We start from the raw sequence: 17,141 nt of genomic DNA, 5'->3' as shown, positions 1-17,141 counted from the left end.
ATGTATACACACAGTGCTTCTCATCCACAATAACAGGACAACAAAACAAAACCAGACAGGCTGCACTGTACTTGGATGGCCTGGCTGAGCAAGCAGAGTAGTAATTAGATTAGGAGACCCCTTGGAGTAAATGCATGTCCTCTGAACTCATGGCCAAGCTGAAAATTTATAAAAAATTTTCTTTGGGGACAGTGAAAAGAGTAAAGCATTGGTCTTTGATTTCCGTACCAAAGCTGGACATAACCTGCCTGCACTCAGCATCATTAAGAGTAATAGCATGTTTCAAAAATAAAAAGGAAATGATTTCAGAGATCTTAATTTGTCTGTATGGCACCATGCATCAACTGTTCCACAGATGAAATATGATATTTGTGTGAAATACCCCACTGCCGTTGGAAAGCTTGAACGGGGTTTACAGCTGCAGTCAGAGCAGCAAAACCAGAGAACCACATCTATTGCAGTCACTCCAAACAGGCAGCTACAAATACTCAAACTCTGATTTTAATGAGGTCTTGGATGCCCTGTTTACTCCCAAAATGACTGCTGGAATACTTTGTGGGTTTTGCCCTTTTAGGGCAAAAGTTAACTTCAAGAGTTGTTCACATGGAAAATACATTCAGGAATGTGGGTAGGGGAAAGTCTTGATGAAGACATCAGAACAACTCTGCTTCTCATTATTGCCGGTCACATAATTTCCAGAATGGCCATGTTCCATGCGGAAATTCACCTACATTATTACATAGGACAGTCCTTTCCTTTGTGTTGTTAGTACTTCGAAGCATGAAGTCATACATTGTATCTACAAGATTTCAATCTTTTTGGTCTTCAGGTTCATCTACTCCTTTCTAAATTACATCCTCTGGACACGTAAGTCCTGTTAACTTCCTAACATCAACACAGATCTAATATTTATGCTTTAGCTATTGATGAAAATGAATGATTAAAGATATACCAATTCTGGATTCTAGATCACTCCTTGCAGTATAATATGCCCCTTAAAGTTGTTCAAGACCACGTCTCTTTGAAACAGCTAGGAGCTAGGCTTTGAATTCCTTTGTCCTTACAATCCCTATCTTTTTATGGTTCATTATCTACCAGCTGAAGTGACATCCATTATTTTTATTAACAAGCTGCAAAGCTTCTCTGGCAGAGAGAATGGAAGCTCCATATGGGTAAGGCACCACAGGCTTCTGAACTGAAAGAGCTCTGACCACTTCACTTTGGAAAGCAACAGGAACTGGAGTAGTGAAAATGCAGCTGCAGCCATTAGCTTTGCAAGGACAACAGCAGCTGAAGCGTGCATGCAGCACTAGGGAGGGAGGAGGAACACCCTGCATGAGTGCTACAAACCCCACTGCACCCTCTGCCATGCCACAAGACAAGGGTACTTCTCCCAGTATGGTCGTGGATGAGAAGGTGACTTTTGTCAGACTTGGCAGCAAACAAACACGCTTGGTTACCCTTTATAGACAAAAGGAATAGTCTTCTTATGTTTTTTTTGTTTGTTTGTTTTTTAAGTTGATTTATACTGGCAGTAAAATGAATATAATTCTATCTAGGTGCTGCACCTGGGTTGGGGCAATCCCAGAGATGAGCACAGACTGGGAGAAGAACTCACTGAGAGCAGCCCTGCAGAGAAGGACTTGGGGGTTCTGGCGGATGAAAGGCTCGACATGAGCCAGCAGTGTGCACTTGCAGCCCAGAAGGCCAACTGCATCCCGGGCTGCATCAACAGATGGATGGCCAGCAGGTGGAGGGAGGAGATTGTCCCCCTCTGCTCTGCTCTTGTGAGGCCCCACCTGGAGTGCTGCATCCAGGTCTGGGGCCCCCAGCACAAGAAGGATGTGGGGCTGTTAGAACAGGTCCAGAGGAAGGACACGAAGATGATCAAGGGGCTGAAGCACCTCTCCTATGAAGAAAAGCTGAGAGAGCTGGGGATGTTCAGCCTGGAGAAGAGAAGGCTCCGGGGGGTACTCACTGCGGCTTTTCAGTGCTTAAAAGGGGACTTATAAAATAGATGAGTGACTCTTTGCTCAATCAGATAATGACAGCACAAGGGGGAATGGTTTTAAACTAAAAGAGGGGAGATTTAGATCAGATGTTGGGAGGAATTTCTTCACTCAGAGGGTGGTGAGGCACTGGAACAGCTTGCCCAGAGAGACTGTGGATGCCCCTTCCTGGAGCTGTCCAAGGCCAGGTTGGAGGAGGCCCTGGGTAACCTGGTCTGGTGGGTGGTGTCCCTTCCCATGGCAGAGACGTTGGAGCTAGATGATCTTTAAGGTGCTTTCCAACCTGAGCACTTCTATGATTCTATGATTCTCTTTCTGATCTGGGATAACATGCCCTGCGGTTGAGTACAGATGAAATGAGCCAACAAGCAGGGCCCAGTGTTGGCAAAGCCTGCAGGTGAATGTTCAGTAGATGTTTGTTACCTTAACTGTAAAACTTCTTGTCCTGATCCTTAGGGTAGGAGGAAGAGGGGGATGGAGAGACAAGCAGAACAGTGTCACCTTCCAGACTTAATAAGATATAAGATTGTTAAACGCATTCATTGCACATCAAGTGGGAAACCAGTTTTAAAGGCTGCTGAAGAGCTATTTGTAAACAAACACTGAGTGCACTTCAGCTCAGTTTATTTCAAGGTGAGGTGGGTTGCAGTTAATCAATGAAGTCTACACATCTGAGGTGTTACCCAGCCTTGTGGGGGTTACAGAGCAACTTGTCAAGGTCCATGGATTTCATCAAGCCTGCAGAAAGTGAGACGCTTCTGGTTAATGTACGTAGTATTTTCTTTATAGGGCTGATTTGATAAGAATCACTGCTTCTTGTGTTCGACAAGATACTTTGTCACCTGCCACTTAAGTGTATTTCACATTGAAGAAAAAGCATACTTTCAAGGACTACTTGCAACTGTTTTTATTTTGCATTTTACATTCAAAGCCCAAAAGGGGACTAATGCAAAGCAACAGTTTAGACCAGGAAAGAAGAGGTAGTAAGCCCTGACAGCATACATTGTATACAAAGCAAGGGAATGCTGCTGCTTACTGCTTTTTGAATGAGGTCTCCTAGTTGAAAACGCTGCTCTTCAAACTATGTATTTGTGTGGAGAAAATGAGGCTGAAAAGTGGGTGACTATTTGTGTCCTTGCAGAAATCCAAATTATAAGGAGGTTCTGTGTCAAGCTCATCAAATAGGTACCTCTAGTTTTTATCAAGATGAAGTGAAATCTCGATCAATTTACCGAACAGAATGAGAGGAGAACTGCATAGAGATCTCTCATGTTAGTACCATGGGTACTTTAGAAGCTGTTTTCACAAAGAAAAAAAAAAGAAGGGAAGAAAAACCAGAGTCTCTGCGCAGTAAGGATGGTGTAGATACTAAGGTCAGCTCAGTTACCATCCAAAGCTCACTCAACTTTGTGCCTGAACTCACATTCATTCATGATGACGAAATAAATCTCCCTTCCCTGCATTCCTAAAGAACTGGAATGTGAAAGCTTACATCCGATGCAAAGAGTATTCAATATTGTGTGCTGTCCTCCAAGTAATATTATTAGATATGGGTCTCATGTTTGTCACTCTCCAAAGAAAGAGATTGTCTGGACAAATACAGAACTGTTAGTTTGACCTTAGAAACAGGCAAATCTTCATAATGGATTTTAAAAGAAAAATCCAAAGATGAGTAAGGAAAGAGAAATAAAGTAGAAAGCACCATGGATTTGTCTCAGTTTGTGCCAGACCAAGCTTGTGGTTTTCCTCAATAATTAATTTGTCTAAATTCAGAAAGCATTGGATCTAACCCATTTGGTATCAGAACACTTGGCTAAGGATTAGTTAAACTAGAGAAGACAGACCTCAGCAGGGTAATTGTCAGGTGAGTAAAAAGCTGGTTTAAAGACAGATAAGTGCAGTGTGATTGAAATTTAATGAAGTTATTATTAATCCTCTGATTTCACATTTCTGTAATTCACTGGAATCCTCCTTTGGGAATGAGACTTCTACTAACTACAGTAACCTTTGCCTTTCTGTTTAGGAGATTGAGCTCTGATCTCCACGTGGCTGTAACGGACTTAAATGTCTGTCTTTCTACTGTGAAATCTTTATTGCATTCTGTTTTCTCATTCCAGCTGTTCTCTCTCTCTGCTGGCATCAGTCCCCTGGCTTGGCTACCTTGCTACTGAAGTACAGAAGATCTAACTTGCTATTCGTTCTGAAATTCTCCACGGGGAATATGGTACTTACGAGATGGCCTCTATCATATCCATTCCCATTTCAACACAGCAGTGTGCATGGTCAGCTCTTGCTTCTGGCAACCCAGACACACAGTAATAGCAATCACCCAGGATCTTGATACGTAAACAGTGGTTCTCCTTTAAAAAAAAAAAAAAAAAGAAAGAAAAAGAAAAAGTAATAATAAAGGAGAGAGAAATATTCAGCTTATATTCATGCTTGTAATAGCTTGCCTTTTAGGGCAGTGAATATTTACAGAAATCCAGTGAACCAGCACAGTATGTCATTCTTGCAACAGGAAAAAAAATATATCAGAATTATAAAAGAAAACTTACAGCTGCTAGTTTATCAAATCTGGCAAAGAGCTCGTTCAGCGTCATGACCAGCTCCTGAGCAGTGCACTGGGAGGCCAGACTTGTGAAACCCTCTATGTCTGCAAAGAGGATGCTTGGGAAAAAAGAGAAAAAAAATGAAAGTGTCATAAAATTTGTTGCTGATATTTGTGTAAGATCTGGGGTAGAAGTCCAGGGATGGGGAGACGTGTGAAATAGGGGTGTCCCAGTCCTACAGGAGCAAGGAGATCAGCACCCCCAATACCATCTATGTTACAGCCTCTATTGCACATAAAGCCCTGAGGGACATGACCTCTTCCCCTACAGAGTTTAGAAAGGGCCAGAAAACCCTACAATCCTCTCTTCCCCCCAACCCTGTGCCCAGAAACTGTATAGTACATTGGGAGCTAGTGGTGGTGTGATAATACTACTGATCGTTATTAACAACCAGGCTCTCCTACACAATGACCAGGTTAGCCCAGCCAGAAAGCCAACACTTACCATTTTCTTCACATTCCTCAATCTCTCAGCTCAATAACATTGCTCTTTTCTCTACTCTGCTGCATAAAAATCCCTCTGCCTGCTTCCTCCTCTGCCAAAGTGCAGCCAACAGATAAATTCTCTCTCTAGTGAATACACTTAGCCTGCTTCCCACAGCTATCACTCCTGCTTCTGTGGTGGGCTTTCATGCTCACACCTGAGCCCCGGGGCTGGCAGCACCCTGCCCATACCACGTGTGGACACACACTCCTACAAAGCTCTCGGTGAGCAAAGCCAGGCACAACAGCACCACGTGCTGTTGGGGCGAAGGCTTGAGCACAGCAGGGCTGGCTGCCGTGTCCTGCCACAATTCACCACCGTACATAGGTGAGGACCTGCCAGTGAGCTTTTAATGCTCTTCATTCACTGGAGGAGGAAATCTGTGCTGATTTTCTCTACTCTAATTTTAGCCCCTGAGATGCTTTACATAAACATACCCCTACAGGCTCAGGAGCTCCGCTCGGACGGCTGCAGCCAGGCATCGCCCGGCTTTCTGCAGCCAACTGAGGAAACCTCTGCTATTGCAGCAGGGACACTGAATCGCTAGCATCAGCCCAGGAATGGCCAGGAAAGCCCTCTGAAAGCAGCATGGAATGATTTGAAAAATTATTTGTACTAGTAATGATTCTTTGATTTTGATTAATCATTTTTTAACTGGAAAACAATTCTGTCTCAGGGATAATTACAACACTGGAAACACTGATTTGTAATCAAACATAGTTATTATGATACATCTGAAGCTGTTCAGTAAAATAAGCACCAGATTATGTCTATGCAGATCTAAGATAAAATGTATATATGCACATGCATTGAAATAAATATAAAATTCATAAGCTATACTTGTATATCTTTTTCTATTAGAACATTTTTCAACTAGCAAATATCTTCTCTGAAGTTGCATCAAGCTGTACTTGAATAGAAAAAGAAATAAAAGTGTAAATAACAAGCACTTTAAAATTGCCTCTTTGTAAAATAGAACTCTTAACATGTTTTAGGCAATTGCAGAGACTATGTTTTCAGTGATAATTCCCTGCAACATCTTCAGACAAGAAGGAAAGACAACAAAAATATTTTCACAAGCATTTTTTGCAAAAATACTGAAACACTTTTCAATTCTGGCATGCTTTTCATATTTTTCTACATTTCAACTCCCATAAATCATCAACCAAACATATTGCATTAAATATTTCTTTGCTAGCCTGACTGCAGAGAAAATGTACAAGAAAAACACAAAAGAGGAATGCAAGGATGTCTGAATCAAAATATACTTTGCCATTTTTAAAAACACTTGACAAAATACACACAACATAAATCACCATCTCACATATTTACAAACAGAAGTAAACCTCCTAAAGAAATACACTTGAAACCTACTGAAATCTTAGAGATGTCTGTACCACTCACTAAGCAACTTAAGTATGTTTTCAGATGAAATGTAGAAAGAGGAAAATTCTCCAGCTCTTGTGGCAGTAACAAAATGTATCTTGTTGAAATTCTACATAACGCTTCTTTAACACGACTGCTAACTTTTTAAGAGTGGACTATGTGTCCAGCACAAAAGACACAACATACAAAGTGCACAAAACCAGTGCAAACTCATTCATTCAGAGGGATGAGAATTTGTTCCTGTTCCAGCATGGGACAAATTGCAAATTCCTCACTTGTGGAGGCACCGAGCTGCCTCCTCATGCCTGAATCAGAAAATTAGTGCCAGCATAGTGTCCTAATAAACATGGATAAATGACCGAAGGTTGTCCTCCTTTCACTGATACTATTATGCCAGATAAATGGATCAGATATTCCTAGAAGTTAAATTGCGGCAATATTTTCACCTAGGCAAATGGAGTAATCAGCAGAGACCTATGGAGCCAACCTACGCACAGATTTATGCCTTTTCAAATTAAAACTACTTGATTACAACATTTTCTCAGACTTGCAACCCTCTGCAGTTGACCAGCAAATTGCTCTTCAAATTCAGCAGCTATCTTGTCGGCTTGAGCCTCAGCTTGCTCTTCCAAGGACAGCACGGTTGCAGTTCCACATGCAGTGCTCTCGACAAGTTTTGGAAAACTAGAATTATAAGCAACTACAGAAGGGTTTATTATGAGAATAAAACCTGGAAAGGTTGCGTGATGGGATGCAGAAAGGCATTTTGCACACGAGCTGGTAGCAATATCTGGAAGTCAACATTTTCTGATATCTCTGTTAGAAAGCCAACATGTACTGCACGAGATGCTTCTCTGGATGTGTGTTTTGTTTGAGGAAAGAGGGGCGTGTGAAATAATTTCAACAAAGCTAGTTTTATCATTTTGGAGAGGGAAGTCAAGAAAAAAGAAGTTTGGCTTATCTAAAGTAAAGGAATGAATTGGAAGTACTCGTTTAGATGCTTCCAGTCTCTTCACAGTCTTGAACATGGGCATGATGCTTGGTTGTAAGGGGAAGAGCTTCATCTGGCATGTGCCTTTTGATTTTTATATGAAAACCTGCTCAGAATTGGTTGCATCTTAAGTAAGCCCTTCACATGACTCAGTTTTTGTGCCCTGTGGTTAACAAGAAGCATCTACCTGCACCGAGCACTGTCCATTCCCTTCCCCTCTTCCATGACAGCTGGCATATGTACCTCTTGCAGCACCTGAGCCTGTTCCTTTACAGGTTTGAGACAGATGTAAGATCTGCCCTGCAAGCACATACCTAAGCCACTGAGCCAGCAGAAGATGCTGCCTGGGCTCTCACTGTCCCTCTTCTGGCACACAGGTTGCAGGGGACAGAGAATCTCATCAAGGGACCGAAAGGACCACGTGGGAGATGGCAGGGGACAGAGCAGTGAACTGGGAATGGAAGACAGGGAGGGAAGAGACACATTTGTGGCAGCAGACTGGAGAAAGAGCAGCAAACAACTGTCAGAGAAAACAGCCTTTTCAAACAGGAACCCAGCCTGAAGCCTCTCTGTCCTCTGCTGCCAACAAAGAGCTCTGAAAGCCACCAAATCACATTTTCCTCCTCCTGCCTCATGTGTTCCTTGAGCACCCTCCTGCTAGCACTGCTCCAGCAGCAGAGACAACAACTGGGTTTCTCGCTCCCAACACTGCTAACAGCCCACAAGGGAGGAATGGGGATCAGAGGTGCCATGCTGTGCCACTTCTGTTCCTTTTGTTATTAACCCCAGTGACCCTGGAATTCACCCTCCTCCTTGCAAAATACCCAACAGCCGAGCAAAAACTAGAAACAAAATATTTCTCTTAAAACAGCTGCCAGAGAACAGCACATGAACTTCATCTTGTGTTTAGTAAGAGCTTTTCTTTAAAAAGCAGCCTACTCGTTTTCCTTACACCCTCAATGCACAGTGGGGTTGCAGGAACATCTCCCAGTCTGGCCAGTTTGCCTAGGAAGCCTTCCCCACACAGCTTCCCCCCACCCTTAGGTCCTTGCCCCGAGTTCACTTCAGCCTTTCAATTCGAGCAATGAGGAGATTTTATTAAAGGACACTGGTGATGGATGATTGTGCCGAAGGGCACAACTCAAGCCAACTATTTGTCAGTCTTCAGAGGGCAAGGCATTTCCTTGCTGGTGGGAGCATAATGCCAGTAATCGGCCTTCCCTGTGCCAAAATTTGGGGTGAATGACAGTGGTCAACAAAAGGTCAAATGAAATGATTCTTACAGCTATAAAATATCATGAGATAAATGAGTGGTTTAGAAGGACTATTAAATGAAGCTGACTGGAAGGGACTGACCACACAATCTGCAGTTTGGGCTTCAGCAACTATTATCAGCAAAGAGTCCCGGTCCCTTCATCTGGAAGGCTATTGCTGTGTGGAAAAACCCATTTCGCAAGTAATTAAAATGTTGTAATGGCTTCAGAGCTCTTGATATATTTTCCACTTCATCGCTGACTTCAGAGTTACCATCTGATTTGGGTTTTGGCCAGCAGCAACCAGGGTATGACCTCAAAAAAGACCAAAAAATGACTTAGTTCTGGGAAGGCAGGACAAGAAATGGGGAGTTAACATTCATTTTACAAGGTTTCTCAAAAATTATTTTTATTTAATTTAGGTCGAAAAGTACCACAAATTGTGTTATAGGGTAGAGGTGAATACTTTCCTAAGCTCCTATTTCAGCTCCTATTTCCATCAAGGACTGGCTCAAGACTTGATAGCTGTACAAGGCAAGCTGAGTTCTGTGCCTGTTGCCCTATATGGCTCATGGCTGCTGGACAGGAAAGATGAAAAGGAGCTCGAGCAGCTTCCAGATCCTGCCATCCTCCCCTCTGCACAGAGGCCAGCCTGCTGCCTGCCTGCCCTTGATGTCTGTGCCAGGTCCATCCCCCTGCCCCTTCCACCACTGTAGATCATTTAAAACTGGTTCCTGTAACTCAGGTAATCCTTGCTGTGACTGCATTGCTAACAGACCCCGAGGCAGAAGCACTGCAGCATCTTACGGATGGCAAAGGAGGCTCTTAGCAAGAGCACGGCAAGGGGACAGATCTTGCCAGAAAGCAAAGAACCTAAGGATTAGGAAGAGCTAAGCCAAAAGTGGGAAGCAGGAAACTCACATGAAATTTTTAAAAATCACAAACACCTACAGAGAGTGATTTTGAAGTGCAGCCTTAGATATCTGAAGCTAGTAGAGTTATCAAAGGAGGGACACAACACAGCCAGGTTTCCCTGCAAATGCAGGATTGTTCAAAATGCTAAATTAAATCATCAGTGCTTTTAATTCAAAAACACAAAAAACAGTCGTGTTCTATTTCAAGACATGTGCGTGCCACGCACGCCAGCCACAACATAAATCAAGCAAGGCAAGAAACACAAACCCTATCACCATCACAACGGTAATGCCAGTCATGAATATAAACACCATGTGTTACTGGAAACTGAACACCACAGGCACTGCATGGGAAACAACAAAACCCCAGACTCGGTGAGCTTTAATGACATAAAAACAGCAAAGTGCATCCGACTGCATGTGAATAGAAGCCATGGTATTTTACTGCAATGAATGGTACCTAAAAAGAAAAGGAAAAGTTAATGTACCATAACAAAATAACCATCACTCACTAAGTAGAAGCTCGCTAATTTGCATTCATGAGCAAAGGTGTAACAAGAGAAAGTCATTTGCTATACACCCAGCATGTCCATGTCCGTGAATTCACCAGGCTAATTGGTGAGGATGGTGTCTCAAAAATGCTGCTGTTATCCTGCACCACCACCCACTGCTATTGGTGTTGCATGTTATTAAGTGATACTGCAAACAAGGAAGGAAAAAGAGGGATGTATTGAGGTAAAGATGACAAAACTCTCAGCAGAAGGCTCCTAACGCCAAAGTTTGCATAGATTCACAGAATGGCCAAGGTGGGAAGGGACCTCTGGGGATCATTTGGTCCAATCCCCTGCTCAAGCAAGGCCGTCTACAGACAGTTGCCCAGAACCATATGTAGACGGCTTTTGAGTATCTCTTGAGCAGTTTGCTAAATGAGTCACTTTTTGCACTTGGACATTCATTTACGCCAGTTCTTTGCCAGCAGTGGAAGCCCAAAAGCTGTTGTTCTGCACAGTGATAAGTTCTAGAAGTTCTCAGAGTAGATCTGGTATCAAGATGCACCCAGTCTTCTCTTTCCTTGCTATAGCCCCATGGGGATGGGATGGCATGGAGATGCTCTGTGTGCTCTTTTCTATGCACATCTTATGCACACAAAGGATTTCACCTTCTGGAAAGTGAGAAAATCTCATCACACTCTTTCCCTCAAGAATCTAACAGCAGCAACAACAAAAGGACAAACCAAACCAAACCAAACCGAGGACAAGTCTGCAGCAGCAGATGCAGGACTCAGTACAAATTGACCACAGTCGGGCAGCATGTCTAGGTAAAGCAACACAAGCCTCATTAAGGGCAGCACAGCCCACGTAAGGACGGCGAAGTGGCCCACACAGATCACTGTGATGACGAACAGCCCAGTGACTGGTCCAGCAAAGGCTGCTTGCTACCTCCAGATTTACTCATGTCTCAACAGCACGTCAGCCTTGCTCTCTAGGGATGTCTATGCGACAGGGTAAGGTCTTAGCCTCAGTAATACCAAAAACATTCTCCAGAACAGCAGGACATCAGACAGAACAGAAGTTAAAATATTTCCCTTTCTTACAGTCATGGAAAAAACAACAACAAAGAACCAACACAACAACAGTAAAAAGATAAACTCTCTCTTTCCTAAACTTCTATGGTCATTTCGCAGAAGATCCGTTTACTGTTGGGAATCACCTCTGGTAACTGAGCCGTAGCATGATGTGACACATCGGCTGGCACGGCTCCCCCGTGGGAAGCAGGACTCGGCCACGCACCACGACAGTGCTCTGTTTTGGGACCAGCCATGCTGGCTCCCACTTGCTCAAGAGGGTGAGAAGGCACGTACATACACAAATGCTGTGATAAGCAAAGCAATGCTTGAGAAAAAGAGAGAATAAAGTAACCAGGAAGAAATGTACACAAAAACCCTACCAAAACAAAAGCCCAGAAAACTGTGGGCCTTTTTACCATTTTCTTAAGAGTTAAGGCAGAAAGCCCCTGTCGCTCTTCCAAAGTAGCCACAAATGTAAACCAAAACCACATTCCATACTCCAGAAGTTCACTCTGCAAGGCCATACCGACTGAAGCTGGTGACAGAGAAAGAACCGACATAAAAGCAGGAGACCAGATGGCTCTGGAGACATCAGCGGTAATGTGCGGACTGCCATCCGCAGAGCCACTGCGGATGACCAAGGCTCATTTGCAAAGATACCAACTGCAGAACCCTCCATTTACTTGATTTTCCAATGTTTGCTCTCAGATGAGCATTACTGAGTGGAGGTTAGAGCTGCCTGGGGGACACAGATGGGAGATGGATACAACCAGCACAAACTCCCAGCATTTGTGGTTTTTGTGCTGTCTGCTTTAGCTGTGTGCTCCTGGGAACGTCGGGCTGAGAGCGTCCAGCCCTCCTCATGCTCCCAAGAGCTGCTGAGAAAAACGGCATGGCATTTTCCACCATGGTCAGTGCTCCTCAGCTCGACACCTGTGGTCTGCCCTTCACTGCCAGTGCAGGAAATAAGATTCTGAGATCACCAAGCAGAAGGGGAAGACTGCACCAGTCACACAGGGAAAAGTTTTTCCATGACCTTCATAGGTTTGCAGTTTACAAGCATGAGTAGCAACCCCAATTATCAGAAATTACTTATTGCTAAGCAGCTTCAGTACTCATTTTTAATTTTAAACATGAAAAACTCGCCATCCTCTCCCTCTAAACATCTTGAGTTAAAAGATTTTCCTATTTCAGCAGGCTATATTTAACCAGATTGATTCTTCACTGGGAACAGGAGCAATAAATAGCCTGTTGGGAAGAAAAACTATTTGGGAAAGGCATAACAAATAAAGATATGCAGTGGCTATCTGCCAAACTATAGGTGGAGCACATTATAGATGTCTTTCAGGTGAGCGGAAGGAATCTTATTACTCCATCATCACAAGCCAAATTACATGCTGCTGTCTGCTGAACAGCGAAAAGAAAATCCAAGCAGCCTAAATGAGATTTGGGGTTGTTAAGGAGGGACTTTTTCAAGTGTCTGAGAAGGAACTGATGGAAATGAGAAATGTATGTCCAGTCACTGAGGTCAGGGGAAAAACACGAAAGTGAGAAGGATGCCAAATCTGTTCCATCTCTGAGGAAGCTTAGGAAGGAAAAGTCTAAGGACACACTTGGTGCAAAGGAGTCTTATCTACTGTATAGCTGAATAAATAACCATGCTGAGAGCAGGGTATGCTAGCTCCAATTCAGACCTGGCTGACTCTGACCACATCTTCTCCTTGGCTCAGAGCAAGCCCAGACTCACCCAGGCCTTCCTGACCAGTGCAAACCAGCTGGCAGGTCTGTCCAAACTGGAGCTGGATCCAACCCTCACCAAAACAAATCTCAGATTCATTTGTCTCACAAGACAGCCTGAAATTCACAACTGTATATAAAACAAAAAGGGTAAGTCATGCTATATTCTGTTTTTCAAACTTGAAGCATGCTTTTTGCTGTGAGCATTTTCGGAATCTCTCTTCTGGCTTTAGAGCAATTTTTGATGTCAAAATCCTGCCAAAAAACAACAAGAAGGAAGTCAGAGCTAGGAGCGTTCTGCAAGAAGGGACTATCCATTACCACCACAGCTGTAGGAGTCTGGCACTGTTCCTGCCTGCCCTCCTTCAAGAGGACTGCTTGCAAGAGTGACCAATGTTGTAGAAGCAGTGCAACAGGAAAAAGAAAAAACTCAAAACTTAAATATTAAATAAAGCATGCTCTATTGCATAGAGGCTGTGTGCCAGCAATCAGTGAGTCAGTTGTCAGAGAAGGCAACAGAGTATTAAGTTCTGGCATGGACAGTTAACAGTTTCACATGTGTATCTTGAAATATTGGGTTAGGCATAAGGGATAGAGATGGAGTAAGTTGTATTGAATCAAGTATGGGGTGTTTTCTGTTACATATTACTCAGTTCTTTGTCTTTGTTTTTGAAAGAATGAGCTCTTCATACCTGGTAAGATCGCATTCTGTTTTTCCCTGGTATCATGGATACCAAAATAATGATACTTCTGCACTCCCTACCCAAAAAGCTGCAGGAATTCTGCATGCAGTGGTCACTTGAACATATCCTCACTTCTTCACTGCCTCCACTAACTTCCACAGCATCCTGTCCTTTGGTGATTTATTTATTCTGCCAGGTCTGTAAGTTGGGGTGTCTTCTACTTTTCCTCTGAAAAGTGATGACATAATGAAAACACTGCACTGAAATATAAATGCCATAACTTACATCAGTAAGGAGCAACTATGCCTTTGCTATAGTAATCTGCTTTTTTTCCAAGGACACAGACTAGGTACAAAAATACTCAGAATGTTTCACAGATAAGCAGAAAACAGACAAGCAATGCGATTTTCTGTACAGGCAATTACCATTCGTGTTTCGGAGCTTACCAGGTTGATAACACTGAAGCGGCCATTTGTTGGGAGAACTGATTGCTGGAGAAAAGGCACATGAATCTTACCACCCTTTCTGGAACAGCCAACACAAGCTGACTTGCTGCCTCCTCATTTTTATATTTTTAAATGTAATCGAGTGTTTGTGTTTTTTAAATGACATCAGTGAGACTGTAAACAGAAACCCAAGTTATACAGAGAAACTTAATCATGAATGCTTCCTAATGGCCACTTTTCTGAGAAACAACAATGCAACGTCAAAGGAGAAGAACTTTTAAATTAAGACATAATTCTTTGTTAGGGGTTCTGAAAGGTAAAATGGCTGACCAAAGAAAATGGTTCGGCTCATTAATTGAGAGATCATCTTGTTCTTAATTAATAAACAAAACTGATAATAAATTTAATAATAAAACACATGATATGTTCAGTGAGAAGGGGGATTGGCTGTAATTTCAGAATTAAATGAAAGGGAAAAAACCCTGCAGGAAATTGAACCTGTTATCTGGTTATTGTGCACTATATTAATATTTCTTATCTGATAAGAACCAGTAATGAATAGATATGCTCAAGTCATGAGCAAATTTCTCCCAACTTTATGGGGGCTACAATCTAAATTTAAGTTTTTTTTTCTTTTTTTTTTCTTTTCTTTTTAATAGTGTGATATTAGTCTACTATCACATCACAACAGATCAATGACACTTGAGCAGACATATAGCTGCATTTCCTTCTGGTGACACAGAAGACTCCAGCTGCCGTGGAGAAGCTATGTAAATATAATGAAATACTGTGCAATCAATATCAGCAGTAAAAAAACTTCCCCTTCTGAGGCAATCAGTATAGGTGAGCTCACTAAGTTGCATATTTCTATGCAAAGATCATCCCTGAACATGGAACATTAAATTTCATGCACCTCTTCATTCCCTAACTGACCTCATATTCCAAATACTTTGCATATAGATGTCATTTTGTACCTGCTAATTAGTCTTAAATCTACATTATGGCCTTTAGATTACATATGCAAATAAAACCAACCAAACAAAAAAAAAAAAACACCATTTACAGCAATTTTGTTTCATTATGCTGGTCAAGATACAAGCTATCAAGACACCTTGAGTCTCATCTTTGACTGCCTGTCATTTGACTTTGTGGCCACTTATCTGCCTCTGCCAATTTCTTTCTCCATAAAATAAAATGGACCACTGTATCTTGGGCTTCATAAGTGCATGAAGTCTTCAAACAAACCAGCATTAGGTAATGGCTAAAATGAGGAAATAATGGAAAAAAAAAAAAGATTTGTTTTTTACAAATATAAATGAGAAAACAGACTAAAGAGATTGACTCCCACTCCAGTTGGTGTAAAACCCAAACAAACAGACCATGGCTCACAAGATGTGACATATTACAGCCTGCAGCAATGTTGGCACTAAATGTGTATGTGTGTATCAAGCCTCAAAGGCACTTAGGAGGAAGGGTGTGCAGACAGGGAAAACAAATGTGGGTCCATGAGCACAGTGTGCAAGCACCCCACAAATCTTTCCACTCTCTCACCAGCACTACGAAAGCAACGCCACACAATTTCACCCAGACAGCAGCACGGTATATAAAGAAGATAGATAACAGGGGTCAGTCACACGGGAACACTGTGGCAAAGCGGGAATGTGAATCCTGACCTCGTGAATCCCAAGAACATCTGCACAAAGCCTTCCCCCTGAGATGCTGCAGCAGGCAGCATGGTGAGGCAGGGCTGCCCACTGCTTGTGGATGTCTTTTTAACTTTCAGCCGAATCTCCCTTGATTTTTGCAATCAGTTGTTTCTTCTCATAATGAAGCAGGCATGTAATTTTAACTTGATTTCAGAGAATTACTGTAATTGCCATCACTGGAATAATAGATCTGCATATAAAGAAATGGCTTTTCTCTTGCATTTTCCATTGGAAAATTTCATTTCTGTGTTAATGCATTAAGATATTTCACTAAGCCATTTGCTTCCTACTCTCAATATTCACAAAATATCATCTCCAAATGAAGTTCCTGTAAACAGTTATTAGTTTACCACTGAACTAATACCAATAAAATCAATAGAGTCTGACCAGATCTTTTCTATAGCATAGGAAGTCACCCTGGGGACCACTTATTAAATATTTATGGTAATGTATGCCAGAGTGTAAAAATAAGAGGAAAGTTACTGGTCTGGTTCTTTCTACATCTACGTTAAACCAGTTTAGCTTACTTCTGCTTACTTTCTAAGCCTTTAGAGTAGGAACAATTTTGGCTGGAAGATTAAGGAACAAAAAATGAAATAAAGTGCCAGGCGTTTGAAAGGATCCGTCCAGTGTACAATAGCAGCTGTCACAACCTCAAACCGCTGCTATACGTCCATCTGATATATATACCATAAAACTAATCACCACTGCATGTTAGGAGTGAAACAGGAGACACAGCTTGCTGGTGGCTCAGCTCTAGGATGGCTGTTCTCAGCGCTGCATCGAACGGCATTCGGAGGACACATGCCTGTCTGCAAGCCAGCACAGCTGGCACCAAAATTGTGGCTAATGAGGTGCAGGACAAGCAGGTTGGGGCTTCCTTTGCAGGGGATTCGGGGAAGCCAGAGCTAAATAGATGTGCAGAGCAGGAAGAAGTTTGAACAAGCCACCTTGTGTGGTACACTGAATGGTGTGTGCAGGTCTTCAGCCGGTGTGCCTTAGCCATGCTTGCGATGTGCCGTGCAGCGTAGCTGCTAGTCAGCAAGGCAATACTGCTGCTGTCCCCAGCACAGATGCATTCAGGTTCCTAAACAGATGCCTCGGATTAGCATAATTTGCCCTTCCAGTTAGGAGTAGCCATGACAGTAGGGAAGTGTTTCTAAAACAACGCGACTGTGCCCTCCCGCGGGGTCTGCGCCAGCGAGGGGGGCACGCGTCTCCAGCCTGAGCCGGAGCCACGGGAGGGGAGCGGAAGGAAACACAAACTGAAGATGTCTGAACAAACTGGAATTTGCAAGATGCACACTAAGGCAAATAGCAGCTGTGGTATTTGATGTTTGTGTAGCTGTTTTTAATG

At 42.7% G+C, this 17,141-nt stretch overlaps 1 protein-coding gene across 2 annotated transcripts in view; it reads right to left on the bottom strand.

The window, feature by feature from the left end:
- The window catches only part of ADCY5 (adenylate cyclase 5), a 216,048-nt gene that overhangs the window by 57,337 nt on the left and 141,570 nt on the right, over positions 1–17,141 (bottom strand). For both annotated transcript variants that reach the window (XM_040562145.1, XM_040562146.1), the window contains exons 4-5: positions 4,565–4,676; positions 4,242–4,369 (exon numbers count right to left, since the gene is read on the bottom strand). In XM_040562145.1, the coding sequence (XP_040418079.1) occupies positions 4,242–4,369; positions 4,565–4,676 (240 nt within the window). The remainder of the gene's footprint in view (positions 1–4,241; positions 4,370–4,564; positions 4,677–17,141) is intronic.

Source organism: Cygnus olor, chromosome 6 (assembly GCF_009769625.2).
Source record: "Cygnus olor isolate bCygOlo1 chromosome 6, bCygOlo1.pri.v2, whole genome shotgun sequence".
Classification (NCBI taxonomy): Eukaryota; Metazoa; Chordata; class Aves; order Anseriformes; family Anatidae; genus Cygnus; species Cygnus olor.
This window is presented reverse-complemented; position numbering and strand designations above follow the sequence as displayed.